General features: G+C 34.9%; 1 protein-coding gene across 1 annotated transcript in view; it reads right to left on the bottom strand.

Annotated features, from left to right (window-relative positions):
• The window catches only part of LOC109043096 (DNA-dependent protein kinase catalytic subunit), a 38,253-nt gene extending 19,286 nt beyond the window's left edge, over positions 1 to 18,967 (bottom strand). The window contains exons 1-18 of the mRNA XM_019060152.2: positions 18,391 to 18,967; positions 17,335 to 17,507; positions 16,651 to 16,828; positions 15,546 to 15,661; positions 14,640 to 14,826; positions 13,428 to 13,642; positions 12,871 to 13,043; positions 12,099 to 12,246; positions 11,245 to 11,356; positions 10,538 to 10,690; positions 9,852 to 9,970; positions 8,379 to 8,630; positions 6,868 to 7,056; positions 6,159 to 6,309; positions 4,775 to 5,056; positions 3,292 to 3,402; positions 1,880 to 2,082; positions 917 to 1,100 (exon numbers count right to left, since the gene is read on the bottom strand). Coding sequence (XP_018915697.2) covers positions 917 to 1,100; positions 1,880 to 2,082; positions 3,292 to 3,402; positions 4,775 to 5,056; positions 6,159 to 6,309; positions 6,868 to 7,056; positions 8,379 to 8,630; positions 9,852 to 9,970; positions 10,538 to 10,690; positions 11,245 to 11,356; positions 12,099 to 12,246; positions 12,871 to 13,043; positions 13,428 to 13,642; positions 14,640 to 14,826; positions 15,546 to 15,661; positions 16,651 to 16,828; positions 17,335 to 17,507; positions 18,391 to 18,523 — 3,079 coding nt within the window. The 5' untranslated portion in view covers positions 18,524 to 18,967. The remainder of the gene's footprint in view (positions 1 to 916; positions 1,101 to 1,879; positions 2,083 to 3,291; positions 3,403 to 4,774; positions 5,057 to 6,158; positions 6,310 to 6,867; positions 7,057 to 8,378; positions 8,631 to 9,851; positions 9,971 to 10,537; positions 10,691 to 11,244; positions 11,357 to 12,098; positions 12,247 to 12,870; positions 13,044 to 13,427; positions 13,643 to 14,639; positions 14,827 to 15,545; positions 15,662 to 16,650; positions 16,829 to 17,334; positions 17,508 to 18,390) is intronic.
• Positions 18,968 to 19,224: the final 257 nt, after the last annotated feature.

The following is a 19,224-nucleotide window of genomic DNA, read 5'->3' as shown; positions in this document are numbered from 1 at the left end:
CTATTAGCAGGTACATAATGCATTTAGAAGTGATATCTTTGAAGTAAAATATGGAATTATAGCTGATGAAGTCACCATAAGCTGCTGCTGAAAATTTGTAATTTTAAATTAAAGTCTGATATTTTTAACACTCTCTAGATTAAACTACAATAAAGCTACCTAGGTGACATAATTTTATATCATATCTTTTGATAATACAGACTTCTGATCGATTGTAAGACTTATTGCTTCTGGATGAATCATGAGCCGACCATAAAATAATGACGTTCAGCAAATTTTCCCATTTTTGGCTTCTTCCTCCAGCCATATCAGGCAGCTCTGACCCCTACCCTTAAAAACACCTCAAATTAAGAGCATCCCTTCCCCTATTAAGGGAAAAAGGAGAAAACCAAGAAAAGACAAGATAGTGGATATGTAGCGTTAAAGACACGGAAAATTTTTTCTACTGTACATGAAGAGTATAGTGGCCCTTTGAAAATTAAAAGTAATTACAGCCAAATAATTTATTTTAAATTATTTTTCATAATTTTGAACTTTAAATTGGTTCTGAAGTATTAATAAAATCAAATTTTTGTCCTAAAAAATTAGATTCAAATTCCTTTTGTAAAATAGAAATTCAGACTGTGTGAGATCAGTTCAGCAACATATGTTACATATGACCCTGGGCAAAAGTAACGGTGCCTGTGGTCTGCCAATTACACAATTGTAAATTCCTTGTCATGGGCTAACTAGGCAATTAGAATCAAATGCCACCACAGAGAATCAGTTCATTTTTTAAAGGGCCGGGGCGACTAAAATTCTATGACTTTGCTTTTTACACGTCTCTAAGAAGAAATAACTTTAGGCTGCCAAAAAAAAAAAAAAAAAAATGCTCCGAGATTAAAAAAAAGGATGAGGAGAGGAACAAATAACGAACCAAGTCTTTTGAACTTGCAAGGATGAACGCAGTAGAGGTTAATGCGGGAAATTATTCCTTTGATGTAAAGAGGGACTTTCTCATTGCTGCTCTTAGACTGTTTGATTGCCCCTTGTGTAAAACCTTTGATACATTCGGCTGTGAAGTCTCTAACTGCCGAGTCGGTTGGATTAGTAATACCATCCTAAAAATGAAAGAAAGCAAACAAGGGTTCAGTTTCAATACTGTAATTGAACTTTCTGAAAAAAGCTGGCTTGCTTTCACAGGATCATCTCAAAATCTGGAAAACTTATCCCCAGTCTTGAAAATTGATTTGTTTTTTGTGTCCATAAAAACATCAGGCATGAACAAAATGATAAATAATGTTTTGCATAAAGTTTTGACTGCACTCATTTAACATATTATTAGGCGTTTTTTAAAATACTGACTTCTCTACATAAGATGTTGAGTTTTAAAACAATGTCTAGATATTGGCCTTGTGATAGGAATTTTTGAGTTTTCCAAAACAATCTCTTCCCAAGTATCAAAAATAAGTTGCAATTATTTACATGGTAAAATTATAGCTACTGCATCAGAAATTTGTGTATACTACCTGTTCACCGATTAGAGAGGCATCTCCTAATTGAAATAAGTTGTACCAAATTGTTCATTGCATTGCAAAGTGCCTGACTTTCTGTCACGTGGAACTCATTTTGTTGATTATTTAGAATTGACATTTATTGACCAAATTATGTAAGAATATTGCAGTTTTATTGCATTGCATCTCAATTCTCAATTTAATTTCCATGTTTTCATTGCACCATGCTATTGGATTGCGATCTGTATGGTTTGAGATCTCCATGAAAACGTAGAACCAACGAGTAACACACACTTAAAGTTTCTAAAGAGGCAACTATGAGCCATGTGGGCAGAAATTAAAGTAGAAATAGTAGTGAAGAAAAATAGTAGAATGAAAATACTGACCATCAGAGCTTCAAAAACCACCTTGACACTGTTAGTGTGGGCTTGGAATTTACTGGAGAAATAAAACATCATTGGTCTAACAAGATGTTGGAATAAAGTCCTAACAACCTCATCTGAATCACTGCCTAGTTGTAGCAAAGCTGGCATCAGCTCTTTTAAAACGTCGGCTGTTTGATTGCTTTCCAAATTTGCCATTTGCTTATCTGACGAATAGAAAGAAAAAAATAAATAAAAAATAACTCTAAAATATTTGAGGTGGATCTACAGTCTTCAGTTTAATGGATAAATTACTAGATATATGAATCACTGCATAAATATAATAATGATTTAAACATCTTACAACATTTTTACAAAAGACTCTTCAACTAACAACGATGCATGGTGTGTCTTGGAATAATACACTTAATATAATTTAATTATAAAATACTTTTAATTAAAAACTTAAACAAGGTGGAGAAATGGTGCTGAGTTCACACCATTTTGCAGGGAAATCAAAGTCAACAAGTTCAAAAATTTATAATTAGAGTCAAAAATAAATGTGTTTAACTCTAATGAGCACCAGTACAAAACTGAGGGGGGGGGGGGGAGAGTGTTCAGCTCAGGCAATTTGCATTGGAATATTAAGTTGGAGTCACGGCGAGAGATCTATACAGGTTTGGGACTTTTAAGACCTCATCAGCAGATCACACTAGTCAGTGAACCGTTAATATTCCAATGCAAACTGCCTGAACTGAACACTCAGTTTTGCCCTGGTACTCATTAGAGCTAAAAAATTTGATTTTGACTCTAATTATAATTTTTGGAACTTCTTGGCTTTGATTTCCCCGCGAAATGGTGTGGACCCAGCACCATTTCTCCACCTTGTTACTTACAGTATTCGGGCCACTTCTTATTGTTTTTTTTCTTCTCATTAACAACTTAAATTAATGTTCAGAATTGTTTCAGCTGTTGGCCATTAATATTTACTTGAGCCTTACTTCCTGGGTTATTGCGGACTATTTAATGATCCATAACAAATTGAATCGAAAATATGTTTGAATTTCGTTCGATCGGCCAGGCATTCTTAAGTTTGAGTTTTTCTGTAAAAGTATCTGAAACTTTTAAAGTTTCACTTTCATCAGTGTGCAGATGAATGCTGTTCTAAAATCTGAATATGTACCTACCTTGGAGAAGTCTTAGAGAGAAAAAGATTTCCATTAAACTCTGAAATTTGAAAAGTTCAATGCGAGCATAAATTTGAAAATCAAGAAAATAAAAATAGTGAGGTCCATAGCTGCACCTATTGGGAATAGGTTGCTATGCTCTCATTCCAAAATTAAAACTTCAACAAGGAACATAGAAGAATCATTTTTTACATTGTGATTGTTCAAAACATAAAGTTTTAAACTACAACTGTACGGAGGAGAACTTACCATTTCCAAGAAGAACCAACACTACAGCATGCAACAATTCACTAGCTGCTACTTTCGTTTTGCGATTACTACTTGATAATGCAGATTCAACAATTCTTGGTAACATTTCATCTGAAAAAAGTTCAAAGCACTGAGCATAGTAAAAAAAATATCACAGAGTGAATGGTTGAATTTAACAATAAACACCTTGTTTCTCTAGGAAAGAGGGGTATGTCGTCTTTCTGTACAAAAATTTTGCTTGGAATAGACCTTAATAGGAATGTAACTAATTTAAATGCGAAGTACAAGAAGAGAGATTCTGTAACAGTTATCTTTGAAAAATAAAATTAGGGGGTCAACTGACAGTCTCCTTATTTATTAATTCATTTTTAAATTCTAGTTTTGAGGATGAAAAATAAGAAGAATCAGAAAATGCTGCGAGGTCACACTTCCATTTGGCTATTTTAAGATGCAATGTCCTCCAAGTCTTTTTGAGCACTACAGGTTTTTACAATTACATTCGTGATGTGTTCATATCAAAAAGTCAGGATTAGAAATGGAATTTTAGAGCACTTCAGGTACAATAGGGTCACCAGGTTGAATGATATGAATTTTATATTTATTTCTGAGATTTATAGGATAATATTGTCATTCAGTATTACGCCATGCCTGGAGCTTTAAGAGTGTTTAGGCACCAAGTCTGGGGGGGATATTTGAACATTGTTTTTGGCATACTTAACAGCTTCATAAATAAACAGAAATGAAAGCCTTTGTTGGAAAATAAATCCACTGCCAGCTAAGCCATGCTATAGAATTCAGGAGATTTTATCGCTTCAACAGTTTTGAATTTTTGTTTCATTGCTCAGCCTGCTGAAAGAAGAGAAGTTAAATCTCTATCATCACCCATCTAGCGACAAAATCAACTTTCTTCATGAAATAGCCCTGGTAACATATGTTCAATACTTCATTTTCAGGCTCTGATTTTTTTTAATTTTGTCAATGGATGGTTCTACGATACAAGCTCACCATATTCAGTGGGTCTTTGGAAACAAATCTATACCATATTATGTACCTTTAGCCACACACATACACTAAACTTGTTGAAAGTTAACTTTTTATGATGACTCCTAAATTAAACTCAGTCTGGATTTTTTGACTACGTTACTACATTACCATGGCCATCTTGGGTATTGCTTCCATTGTCAGGTATACTAGAATACATTAAAAATGTAAAAGAAACGCATCGCAAGAACATTAGAGCATTGCGGTTCATCTTGCCACTATTTAAGTGTATACCTGACGATGATGGGATCAATACCTGAAACGGCCATCATAATGTGGTAATGTAAGGAGAAAATTCGGGCTGAATTAAATTGATTAGTCGCTAGAAAAAGGTAACTTTCAACAATTTCAGTTTAAATTTATTCATTTACATAAAACACTTTTTTAGTTGGTTTTTTTTGTGAGTCCGATAAAATGAATAAAAAATGAAATTCATACTAACCTAGGTATAAATTCAAGCGACAATCTGGAAACGGAATGGTGAATTTCAATTGTTTTGTTGATTTCCACTTGGAACGTGCGCTCTCTTCACTTAAAATGGTCAAGGCTGTAGATACGTCTATTTTGCTTAGCATCAAGATAATGCGTTTTTGAATGCGAAATAATTCAGTATCCTGCCTCTCATGAATTTTCTTGATTTTCCTTTTTGATTTGCGCAAGGCAGAGGTTAGGACCTTAAATTCTGCATCTAGACCATTGGCAGCTTCTGGGTCTCCCTCAAAGTCTAAGGATGAGAAAGCAGGCAAAAAGAGACTGATGTTAGTACATGGGAAGTGGGAACTGATACTTTTGACAGCAGATGTGCTTTTTCTAAGCTAGCAATCATTAGAACTTCCTCTCATTCTTTTAAAGTAAAAATTGTATTTTTTTTCCCGGGTGCAGTAAAACAAAAAAAGAAAGGCTCATAATTGAGTGGTGCTATGCTTAAGCGATCCCATGTCTCTAATTTCAAAAGAACAGGATAAATTGAGGATTTCCAAAGACAACAAGAAGAGGATTTATAACTCGGTTGTCAAGCCTATTATCACCTATGGCAGTGAAGTGTGGCAGTTGAAGAAGCGGACCCAAGAAATGCTCAAGGCGACCGAGATGGATTTCTGGCGAAGATCGGCTGGAATCTCGAGGAGAGAACGTGTCAGGAATGAACGTGTCCGAGAGATAATGGGCGTTGAGGGGACGATTGTGCACGATATCATGACCAAGCAATTGGTATGGTATGGGCATGTGCAGAGAATGGCTGATACCAGGTTGCCGAAGAAGGTGTTGGAGTGGGTCCCCCCAGGTAGGCGACGGAGAGGGCGTCCAGCCAAACGGTGGGTAGAGGGCATCCATGAAGAGATGGAGAGATGCCACCTTCCGGAGGATCTCTACCATGACAGATTCCTGTGGAGAATAGGCATCGCAGAGCGCCCTAGCGCGCCGTAAAAGCGGCTCATACATACATACAGGATAAATTGATACCTAACCACAGTCCAGATGAGCTCCACCAGGAAAAATCTAAATATTAGAGGGCAAGACTGTTGTGAAAGTTTACATGAATATTCCGTCTTGTGAAATGATATGCTTTCGATGTTGAAGTGTTGATGGCTACAATCAGAAAGGGCCACTAGAAAAAGTTTAGCTTTTGATTTGACTTGGTTTTGATTGTTCTGATGAACCTGATTATAAGTATGTATTGCTATTACAGCAAACACTAAAAGTTGACAACAAATAAATATTTTGAGTGGAAAATGGATAATATCCTTTGTCTGAAATATTATCTTTTATTATGATGTTTAATGATTAATATTTGCTTTCTTGTGTTTTTGTAATAATGATGATCATACCTTTACTCCTCAAAAATGAATCCAAGCAAGGCAATATTTCTTTCAAAAAGGGGTTAATTTTTTCAGGTGGGAAAGCATCTATCCATCGTTCCAGGGTTGTCAGAGCTAAGTCAGCTAATGGCAAGTAACTGCTTCCCACACGGAATGCGACCTTTTAGAAACAACAAAAGAAAGGAAAACAGTGGAGTAAAACATGAATACAAAAGAAGGTAGCTTTAGGGAATTTTGATTTTGTCTCAGTAATTTAATTGTAAAATAAAATCACAGCAAAAAATATTCGAACACTAAATTCAATTGAAATGGATCATAATAGGGTAAACAATTTAGTACTCAGCTACATGTTCTCAGCCTTTTCAAAATTCCATGCAGAACACGAATAAAACAAGAGAAGAAATTTTAAAACATTGCAACAGAGGTGCAAGGTTTTGCACTTTGGCCATTGACATGTCAGCCTATAGAATTACATACTTGGATAAAGGTGTTCAAAAAAATGTTTCTTTTTCTTTGACAAACTCATGTGCCAGTTGGATTACAGCCATATTTAACTTAATCATCTGCAAATCCAATCTTGGTGTCAATTTTAAAAATGGAACGATTTACATAGGTGCAGTTACAAGAGGTGACATAACTTGTGCATTTGTGTTGACCGACAATAAAGTTGGCATGTAAGGACACAATTTACTACTTACTTTTGAAATTAGGATTTTACCTTTAAGAACGATGAAATCAGGGGTAGAATAGGATCAATGAAGGTTGTGGGGGCAGCCATAATTACATGCAAACAGGCAATTTGTAACTCATCGGTGAACTGCAGAGCCCTGTTCAAAACTAGTTCCAAGTATGACTGAACAAGAAGACGAAAATTTTCCGCTTCAATTGTTGTACTCGTTGTTTCAGTCTGAAATGTTAAATGAATATTAGACATAAAAATTACTTCTCCACAAGTATGGAAAATGTAACTTCTTGACTTCACCACATAATAGCTAGGCTCCATTGGTCTATAAAAATTATTACTGGCATCTAAAATGAATGGAGTATTTCAGTAAATACTGATTGCAACTGGACTAATGTCTTTGCTACAGACCTGTTGATTCAACTTAGGAGATCAATATTGTTAGGACCATGTTCATAACCAGCCTCAGATCAGAAATTCTACATTGGGCTTATTCATTTATTTCGAGGTCTGGGGCAAAAGAGACGCCACATACTGTGACAATGAAGGTGTTAAAACATTTTGGCAGCACAATGAAGTCTACATCTAAATGATATTCACCAGTAAAGAACTCAATAGCATGAAGCTACTGTAAAGAGGGAAAATAATTTTACAGCATAACTAAAGATATGAGCTACAGGAAAATTATCTACAAATAAATCTGAAATATAGACTGTTAGATTTTAGGCCAAAGCGCAGGTATTTTTTGAGGAAATGGGTCAGTTCCGCTAGTCACAGAATCGTGTTTTGATGCTTAATTCTTGTGGATTTGCTAATAATAATAAGATCTGTCTTGACAGCAACTCTCTACATTCAATATTAGCCGCGATATCCCCTTTTGAAAAGTCGGGTTTTTGACATCATCCGCCGCGGTAATGACCCCCTAGGTTTCTTCCATCTTGCTTTCATCAGACAGTGTGACACAAATTTGCACTGGTTGTTCAACGTTAAACTTGGATGAAAGTACGGTGGAAGAAACCAAGGTTGTCACTACCGCGGTGGATGACATCATGAACCAAATTTTTCAAAGCACCGTGTCTCGGTTAATATTGAAAGTAGAAAGTTGATGCTCAGACAGATCTTATTATTTTTAGTTGCACTACATGAATCAAGCATCAAAACATGATTCTGTAACCAGCGCAACTGGCTCATTCAGATAATTTTCAAGGAGAGCATTGCATTCACAATTAATTCCCCCCCCCCTCCCCGAAGAATTGCTGTCTGTCTGATGTAACGCTAGTAATTATCAGTCAGAAAGGCAACTGTGATTGCATTTCAGGTCTAGTTGGAAACATTGTCAGCATAGTTCAGTCTGTACTGACAATCTGATTACATCCTCAAAGCCCTGCCACTTGCTTGCATAAAATGGGAGAAATATGAGATGTAATTTGACAAACCATTTTTGATCTTATTACATTTGCATCAAGGCAAAAAAAACCATATGTGCCCAGCGACCTTATGTGATTTAGCAGATAATATTGTAATAGTCAATAATCGCGAGTACTAACCTTGAAATATCCCTTCTCATCTGCTATCTGGAGAGCAGTGGCTATAATTTTATAAAAGCTACTGACCAGCGGAAACCGAACGGAAAAATCGATAATACTTCTACCAAATCGAGGCAAGTGCTCTAGGAAAAGGTACTTATCAAGTTTGGGACACAAGTCTTTTAAAAGATCCATCAAGTTTACCAGCATTGTAAAATCTTTTGGCCTTCTCACATCATACTTAGATTTTATGTCATTTATGACAGGTTGATTCTGCAAAAAATACAAGAAAAACAATAATTATTAAATCAGGCAACAGCACAATTGAGCTTATTTCCAAAAAGAAGTCTATCTAAAAAGAGAATCCAAAGCAAGTAGTCTTCATTGGTCAGAATACTTATACTTTCAACCCTTCAAATTGAGAATTCAGACCCAAGTTCTGAGATTACTATCAGTACTTCTTAAGGGTGCCTCCAAAGACAGTAATCCAAATGTGTAGGTAAATACTCTTCTTCTTTTTATAGAATCAAGCGAAGGGAACTGGTGTGCAGTTGAAGATGCAAAGATCTCTGAAAATTGTGAGTTCAGAATCCTCAGCAATTCAAATCTTCTTTTTAACAACGACAAAAAAAAAAAAAAAAAAAAAAAAAAAAAAAAAAAAAAATTGTATCTTAAGTAATAAATTACAGACTAAACATGGTGGTTTTGTCGAACTTCACATTCAGGGTGAAATTGAGATTCTCATACATAATAGAGGAACAAGCTCAATAGAGCACAAGCCACCCTCAGAAAGATACGCAATTCATTCAGACATAGGTTACAACTAATTAGGAAAGCAAAATGATGACACAGTGCAAAATTTCTAGATTAGGAAAAATGAAAAAAAATGCTCCTGAAATACTTACTTTTTTAAGGCCTTTGCTTGGTCAGTAGGCTCAGAGATGAATTCCTTCAGCATTAAAACAGTTGAGAATTAAATTTTAGAGAACCCATCGATTTTAAGTATCTCACTTCAACTTGGATTACTATACTTATGTACATATATGCACATACACACACACTCACAACCCTTACACAAAAATACAGGCTAAGGCTTGGTTTTTTGCGTAAGGGATAGTGCAAATTCATGACAGCAAGACCACTTACTCGCTTTTTAAGGAGGAGTTTGCTTTTAATTAAACGGGGAGCAAGGCTACACTTATCTTAGTGATATGCTGTTTTGTTGCCTGTCTCTATCTCTTTTGCACTGGTTGATCAGATGCAGCATTCTTCAGCTCATTGAACGGACATGTAGCCACACATAGTCAACCCCCCCTCCACACCCCCTACAACCCCTCATACATACACACAAAAAAATAAAAATTAAAAAAAAGAAGAAAAAAACCACCAAAAGGCAGCAAGGGAAACCTCCAAATACTGCATTATTTTGCAAAGCAGTCTAAATGAATAATAGGTACTGCACTGTGGCTAACAAATTATAATAAGTTAAATTACCTCATCATCCTCCTTGCGAACAGTTGAGAGGTCTAGTCTGTCAATGACTAGGAGTGCTGAGTCTATGAGGTGTCGATACAGGAGTTTCCTAATTCGTGCGGCCTCACATTCAGGAATAGCTAGGGAAAAATTGAAAAAATTGATAGATCATGCATTGACCAAATATTTTCGAAAATACAAAAGTGAAACAAATAAAACAAAGAATTAGAGAATTGACAGAGGACCATAGTATAAAATCAAACAAAAATATACAAGAGGTAGGATTCCTTGTACATATGGAAAATAAAGCATGAACACAAAAAATTTCAAAGGGAATGTTTTTAAGGGTCGGGCCAAGAAAGGTTTTCTACATCATTAAACACGGAACTGGATATCAATTTTTAGCATCCAGTCAGCATTGGATAGCTAGATGTTTTGCTGAGATATTTGAATGGATTTTTAGAGAAGGAAACTAAGACCTTTTTACTGGGAGAAAAAAATAAAAACCCATTAATCATTTTCAGATCAATTTTAAACTAATCGATTGTTGCTAAAACCAGACTAAGCTTTTTGGGGGGAATGGTAAATTTGAATACATCAGTTAGCTAAGCACTACTGAATCTTAATCTCATATAATATGAAGTAGGGAAAAATAAATTATTTATTCATACCTGATGATCAAACTTTCTGGTAATTTGCATACTTACTTGGTTCAATGGAATGCCTTTTAGATAACCTTAACAAACTTTCCCACATGGGCAGGTAATCTTTGTAAGAGGTAACCTCCATATTTTCTGATTTGTGGAATTCAACATCTTGAAGAATCAATGTGTCACAAGTTCTAATGATCCCTTGAAAAACTGAAAAATTTCAAGGGAAATTATTAGGGGCAAAATACTCGTAATTTGTATCAAAAACTAAGCTTGTAGGATTCACTCTTCCATGACTAGAAAACGCATTACAATTTGATATGATATCACTTAGATCTGAGAGGATCAGTGATTTGTGGATTAGTCTTGGGCTGAGTGTCAGAAAAGAAATAAGTGAGAATAATATAATGATAGTAATTACAAAAATAATTTAGATTGAGTGGCACACAGGAGTAGAAAAAAGCATAAGTTACAGTGATTTTTTTCTTACAAAAATAATTATGACGGAAGGCCAGACACAAGTGAGACCCTCATTTGTAGAAAAATCTTTAAAAATATACACCAAGACCAAGGCTGATTTCTAGCACTGTGATTCGAGGCAACAATTTTGCTAAGTGAACAGAGGCTTACAAAAGACCAAAAACTGCCTAACAGGAAGGGTTTAGCTGGATTCACAGACTAATACCGTAAATACAACTATAAAATTTTAGCCTACAGATAAACTATAAAAAATATATACTTATGTATTTTACTCAATTATTTACCTATCACTCCGAGATATGTGTCCAAAGTTTTTTCTGATTTAAGGCTTAAACATAAAACAGTTCTTTCTATTGTTTGACTAGCTTTCCAATTTCTTCCACAATCAGGATACATCTGAAAACAGTTTACTATGACTCATCACTCCACAAACATTAGTCGTATTTTGTTTGAAACAACAAATTGTTTCTGTTTTTTTCTTGTTTCTTTTGCGTGATTCTGAACAACCAATGAGAGAGCGAATTCCAATTTTAGGTTGGAAAACAGCGTTGTCTTAGGCAACAACATAAAAATGACTTTGCCTCTGAGCACGTTGCAGTTGTTTTACAACAATGTTGCTGTAGGGGTTCCCAAATTTTGCGGGCGAAAATAAGCCACGCACCCATGACACAAAACAACCTCGAACAAAATGCGATTGTTGCCTCAGAACAATATACGACTATTCATTAATTGTCAATGAGCTACAAAGATTTATCATCATAGGTAATTTTTAAAAAATGCACATCTACCAAAGCGCTGTACACAGTTTTTGAAATGCCCTTTGTAGATAAATTAATTCTGTTTGCAAGCAGAGGTCACAATGGCTCAATTTTTCATTTTGTTAATCCTAGGCTTAAATGCACACCAAAGTAAAACTAGAAGACGTATGAATCAAGATTTTTGAGGCTTCAGGCTCGAGGGCTTTTAAGAAGCTTGCTTAAGCCCCTGAAATTTAGTGTTTTCCCGACAAAAACTGCTATGCGATGCGCCTCTTGCTAGGGTTTTGTCTTGTCTTGTGTCTCTGGTCTACCTGAAACCCGCTGGTGCTACCTATGAACATGCAACACCAACTATTTAACCTACAAATACAACTTCTCACCTTCATCACCATAATTGTGAGTGTTTCTAGTGAGACCAATTGTTGATGCGTTATGTCTTTATCATTGCATACTAGCGTTGCCAAGCAATTTAAAAATTCTCCGATTCGAGCCATGACAAATTCTGCAGCTGTGTCTGACTCGTTTTTTCTGTGAGACATGAAAACAAAAACAGATTAATAGTGGAAATAAACTTACGACAGGAACACAAGGACAGACGCTGACGCTCGAATTAAAAACCTTAAACACAAGGTAATCTTTCCAACACTAAAGATGAGTTTAACCTAACTGACTTTTCTCTTGGAAAAACTCTTTATATTGGACTCTCCCTAAGAAAATTCATAGTCATGAAACTGCATATGATATTCTTTGATGTTGAAGACTTCATGTCAAACATCGCTATATAGAATATGGAAATAAACAATTAAAAAACCAAAGGGATGTGAAGCTGGAACTTTTCTTTGCTTCAGCTTTTTTGGCCAGATGTATACATTATCGATCTTGTAAAAGTACACAATTGTTAAACTTACACACATTGACAACATTGACATTTGGCTACATTTTTTTTCTCTAAACTGAGATAACCAAAAAAATAATTATGATACCAACTAATTGTAAGTCAAACTTATAGGTGAAAATTCAACATGAGGGACGGATGCTTCACTCAAATTTCTGCTTACGTCAAACTCAAGCTTGCTCCTGGCCTGCTTTGACTTAGCCACAGTTGACTGCGTCATTTCCTACTTCAAAAACAAAAATGTTGATTCTACTTACTCTGCACATAGACACTCTGCTCTTTTTACAATATCTGAGAAAAGGTTCGATAAATCATCTCCGCTGTACTTTTTGTAAGGTTCCACAAATATGATGAGTAAATCTAAAGATAGGTCCGCACTTTGGAAAATGCAGGATGTATTAGACCAATTCGTGATTTCTTTACTGAAATACTGAAACAAACAAATATTTTCACACCCTGTTTAGAAAATTACAAGACTAATGGCAAGTTATTTCGAGCAAATCATTTTTTGATCAGTACTGATGGTTCTACTTTGAATTTTTTTGTCTTTCAGAGCCAAAATCGACATTTGTTTATGGAAAAAGGTAACCTTAAATATGAAAATACCAGGCAACTTCTTGTGAGAGTGTTACTCTTTATGGTTTTAGATTATTAGTTGCAGAAATAGATTTTACTAATTAGCCTGAGCATGATGTTTTTTCTGTTATTTCTGGTAGCTCTCCGAGTTTTCAATCAATTCCGCTGCAAGGCCAAGCCTGGGGCCTACAAAAAAATAAATGAATAAAAAAATAAAACAGAAAGAAAATTGACGTACCTCTAAGATTTGTCTCCCTTGATCAGTTTCTTTGTCTACTATTTCTTTGGCTATGACACGACATACGGACTTGAGAGTCTCAATTACAGCAGTTTGATTATCTTTATTTGTATTGTTGGTCAACCATTTCCGTAGATTAGTATGCCACCACTTGTAATCGGAAACTAAGAAGTTTTTGAACAAACTGCTATGGATCTCCATCATTTTTAACGCAGCTATGGAGCAATAACAATCAAAGTAACGGAAAAAAATGAAAATCAAACCAAGCTAGAAAAATCCAATCCAAAGAGGATTTAAATAATTTTGTTCCTTTTATTGTTTTTATCACTCCTTTTCAATTTTGAAATCAATTTTTTATTGGGGTGAAGTTTTTAGAAAATGTATTTTCCTTTAAAACTGTAACAAATGATTTACTTGTTTACCTTAGGTTCAGCTGATTCTTTTTATACTTGTTGATAGATATTACAGCGGGCCTTAAACTTCATCAAAATTTTAGCAGAAAAAGATTTGAATTGAGAAATTAAAAGAAGCAAGTCTCTTAGTTCCTTATTATGAAACTATAAAATCCACGATTGAAAAAATTCAAAAAATGCAAACTTGAATAAAAGCACAAGGTTTAACGAGATTCTTCTCTGAAAATAAAAGAAAACTGGACTATGCATGAATTTTCCGCTCATCTTATCGTTTCACTTCCTCTCTGTCTCCAATTTTTCTATCCTCTTGCAATAACTTTCAATTTTTACAATTCTGAAATTTGCCCATCGTTAAAATTTGCCGGTATAGGCTTGGGCCTCAATGCTCTATAGGAAAATCCCACCCTGTTTGCATGTCTTGCCGGTGATTTTGAATGAAGATTGGTTATCATAATCTGAGGTTTCTACACAGAACCTCAGGTACTTATAAGATGTAGCTAGTTTCATGATAGAGGAAAGACTATGGTCAAAAATTCACTTCTAAGGTGTCAGAAGTTTCAATGAAAAAACAAAGTAGTGATATTAATGGCAGAATTACAAATAGTAATGTTGTATGTGCAACACAGGAAGTAGTAACTACAAAATTTACACACATTCAACGCGAATGTACTAAATGATCATGTGAAGGTATGTATTGATGTATGGTTCCAGACTAAAGGAGGAAATTTAAGCCAGTTTCTTTCACCACTTCTTCAAAGCATAGCAGCTTTAGGACTTTATTGAACAACTTGTAATTTACCTCTCTGATAAGTTTTTCTGTTACGGTTGGCATCAAATATGCAAATTGTTTTTGCTAATTTGTAAAGTTTTTCACCATAACTTTTACTTTGTGGAGGGATTTCAAACTGTTTCATGTACTCTACTAGTCCATAAAAACATCCCTCAAGCACAGCAGAGACTCCAGCAGTGTCACAATCTAATTTCCTCTGTTGAAAAAAGAGAACAAATTGAGAGGTTATTGAAGAGATTTAAAAATTGAGTGATGGTTTGACAGACTGAACCATAAGTTGCCTAATTATATCTAGTATTTTATGTTATGAACAGAAAATTAAGCAACACTGAGATTTGGAATTTCATGGACAAGTACATTAAAATCTAGAGGAGAATAGAAGGTTTAAAAGCATTATGTTGTTTGGTTTTTTTTTGAAAATAAAGCATGAGAAGAAATTAGGGAATGTAAAGTGCAGTTGGGCTGATTCTGGTTAATGTACGTGTACTTTGGATGAGAAAACACACATTGCAATGCTTAATTTTCGACCCTCTCTAGTGGTACATTTTAATGATAATATTTTTTAAATGTATGCTTTTTTTCCACGTCTTTTTACTATTCCAGTGTATAATTTTTTTCTTGCAAGGATCATGAATCAATCTTCGTATCATTGTTAATACGGTATTCTTCTGCTCTCAACTTGAACCTTCTGAGCTGTCCGAACCATTTGGGTTCTGGCTAGTTCCTTTCTCTCATGAGGTATAAATTTTAGTTATTTTTCAGCTCTGTTTCAAATAAAAGTGCTGGAACTTCAGCGACCAAAGCAAGATGAAATGGTTTCATTGAATTATATGTTTTGAATTCTTATATATTGACTTATGGTTCATGAAATTTTGAAATTTACTTCTGAATGTAAGAAAAATAATTTTGAATTACCTTGGATTCTTCTATTTCACAAACAAAGGCATTAAAAAACCTTTCTGGGTTTGAGTTGAACACTTCAAAATATGAATTTCCAAGATGTCCCAGAAGAATGTAAACTTGTTTCATAACTGAAAAACGAAGAAAAACATTGGATATTACAATAACAAATCTGAAATGGTAAAATCAGACAGAGAGGAGTACTTTTAAAGTGTTAAAACCATTTGAGATGATCTTGATCATTTGACTCAAACATTAAACCTCTCAATACCTAAAGAGTTGATTGCTCGAATGTTCGTTTGTAAGTCCACAAGTCCAAGCAAAAGTTCGTTCTTTGAAGATCTTATCAAACGGCAAGAGCTACTATTTTTGAGTCATTTTGAAATTCACTTCAGGCCATTACTGCCATAGCTCATGAGACCTTAGGAGAGAAAAAAAAAAATACTTCAGCACTCTTTGAAGACTTTAAAGCATTATTGAGCCTTCTTCTTCAAAGTTTATTCTACACAAGTTTTCTTCTCCTACCCCAATCAATTTTGTGAGTTGTATTCTTCTGATTAGAATTACCTTGGTAAATGGATATCTTTTCCGTCTGTCTATTCAACATGGAATGAGTTTTTACTTCTTCATTACAATCTGATACCTTGGCAATTTTGTAACATTTAAAATTCAAGACCTAATAAAAAAACAGTTTCAAGCCTACACATGATATGAATATATAACTTCCTTCATGTTGAAGTTATTTATTGATAAAAGTAGCAGTTGTTTGGGCTTTGTGTTACAGGAGGCCCTTTGAAAATGGAAAAATGTTGAAAAGCTTTCCTCCTTGGAATTTCTGACCACAAATCTTAAATTTCTTTTAATTTTTTGTAAGGATTAGTTTCTTAAAAACTATAGATTGGCTGATCCTGTGCTCCACTGATGGTGAATTATGTTCACTACTAGCGTACTCTGTTCACACACAAACACTCTCCTGACTAGCATTTATTTTGACCTGACTTCACTTATTTTTACTTCTATCAAATTCAAAAGGAACTATTCGAAAATCTTTGGAAACTTCTTTCATAGGCCAGCACCAATCTTTAGTCTTCATATCATCGGTGAGGATCTAAATACAAACCTGTATTACTGAACTTGGTTTTCATAGCAAGGAGCTTAGTGATGAAAGGAGAGAATTGTCGTCCATCAAGAGCATGCACTGAGGGGTTGTGACTGATAAATTCAATCAAAATTTTCAGGGCAGCTTCTTTTGAATCTGAGGACTGGCTGTCCTCTTGAGCACATTTTACGCAAAAGCCCTAATGAAAAACATAGGGATTAAACTTTGATCAAACAGAGGATCCCCTTTTACAACATGAAAGAAAAAAGGAAAAGAAAGTAATCTAGGCAAAATTAATTTTTACATTAAAACTACATTTTCTAGATGAAAGAAATTTTTTTTGATGAAAACATACTTTGTCAGACGAATTAAATACTTTTGCCTCTTTTACTAAGACGGCGCACCACACAAGTTACCTCCGACTATATGATCCAAACATGATCCAGAATTTGCATGGTTAAGTTTCGGGTGCCTTCATACATTTTTCACAGCTCAAATAGCAAAAGAAAAGGCTAAATCATGTAATTTACTCCTAATGAAAAATTTTCACTTGAGTTAAATTACTGATTTGTTACTATAGCATGAGATTTTTTTATTGAAAATTTTAAGGCAAACTTTAACTAATGATAGGGATTCCAATTCAAAATTTCAGCATTTGGTGATAACAATGTTGAGGGTAGATGAAACTTTGAAGACGTTACTTACTGCTATTTTTTCAACATGCTGTAAAAGTCGGTTTTTGTGATCTTTCAAGATTGTCTCTGATATTTCGGAGAGAGTGTAACTGACGCAAGACTTGTATTTTGTCTTTCGAAGAAGCTTGTGGAGTAGTGTTATGATGCCTGTTTCTTCATTAAAAAGAGCGCTTAAATCATAGTCTGTAAGTAAAGAAGCGAAAATGAGGGGTTAGATCATTAGAAGCAAAGGCTTCAAAATGAGCTACCTGAAAAATCAGGGTGGTTGAAACAAATTCATAAGTATGCAGATAGGAAAGTTTAAAATTTCTGTTGTTTTTTGTACTCCGTAAAAAAAAAAAATCTTTAGATTAAAAGCTTTTAAAGAGAAAACAGAAAAATATTTTATTCTCTACGAAAACCCACTAAGTAAGTAATTGCTGTTTCCTTGTCTTCCAAAAATATGGAGGGCAGAATCGGTCTCTGACTTAAAAGAAACAGCAAATCAAAAGTCATGTCAAGATTATAACAAAAATTGATGGCTGATACAATTCAGAGACACAAGCAAAAAGTTCTGAGTGAAAATTCTGTCTGGACGCAGAGATATCTACTAGCGATTCAATTTGAGGCTGAAATGTCACAGCCGAATCTTCCGTATGTTAACTTAGGCAAACAAAACTGCATGCAAGGAGAAAGATTGCAGTTTTTTTCTCCTGTCAATTTTCGATTTAGCCAGTCATATTTTGGGTTGTTGTTCCTTTAAGACAAAGATCCGAAAGCAACGCAGTACAACGAAATGCAGCGCAACAAAGCTGCAATGATACATTTCCCTTCATTTTTACCTTCCCTTAATTATATGTACATTTTCATGTACAGCACAGTCCATACAATAATTAATGTCAAATAATTTCAAACATACATTGTCCAGTCAAGTTTTATCATGATTGTTACAGAATGGATCCTGGGAGAGTCCGATTTTATTGTCATGAATTCAGATTTTTAGCAAAGTAGGCAGGCATGTTACCTAGACAACCGAAATACAATGGTGAGGAGAAACATGAGAAGACAAAGAGAGAAACATGTTTACCGAGATTATCAACTTGCGCCTTGAAGTGAGAGAACAGTGCAATCAGTCGTTGTTTGTAGTTTTCGGCAGCTTGGGCATCCGGTTCTGATGGGATATGCGATAGATCCTGAAGAATCTCATCTATTTCAGCCATGATGTGGAATGAGGAATGATGGTTGAGAATTAATCAAGCAATATACTAAGCAAAAGTACTCAGAATTGATACAGACATTCTGGGAAGGCAATCACCATAAAAACTTGAGGAACACCTAATTCCTGGACCATGCGGCACAACTAGTGATCATGAATCTGATGTTGGAGTGAATGTTCATTTTTAAGAACTGTTCTCCAAAAATGAGACAAATTAGTGCGATGGAAAATTCATATCGCTCACTGCTCACTGATGGTAAAAAAAACAATAACATAGCATAACCTAACCTTACACATGGCATCAGATGTAAACACGATTTTGCCGCTTCTAATTGTTTTTTCATTAGGATCAATGATTATGGAATGGAACGGTTGAAATTTTTGATCAAAATTGTTTGTAATTCAATAGAAAGTTTTGAATGTAGTTGTGTAAACCGAATTTGATGGATAAGTCAAATTTCATCCGCCGTCAGCTACAGAAATTCAGCTAGGATACGATGAAACTTGGCAAATGAGCTAGTCTTGAACGCGCCAATTTTTTGGCGGAAGATTTAAAAGGAGACATTGTTAAAAGGCTGGATAGTCTATTAGAGGCAGAGACAAACTGGAGGCCAACGGATTAGATCATCGCAATTGAAGAAATCCCAAGATTCATCATTCACCTATCACAGCGACTGACATACTATACCTGAGAATAATCGCCGC

This window comes from Bemisia tabaci, chromosome 1 (genome assembly GCF_918797505.1).
Source record: "Bemisia tabaci chromosome 1, PGI_BMITA_v3".
Classification (NCBI taxonomy): Eukaryota; Metazoa; Arthropoda; class Insecta; order Hemiptera; family Aleyrodidae; genus Bemisia; species Bemisia tabaci.
Note: the sequence above shows the minus strand (reverse complement) of the source record. Positions and strands in the feature narration are given on the sequence as shown.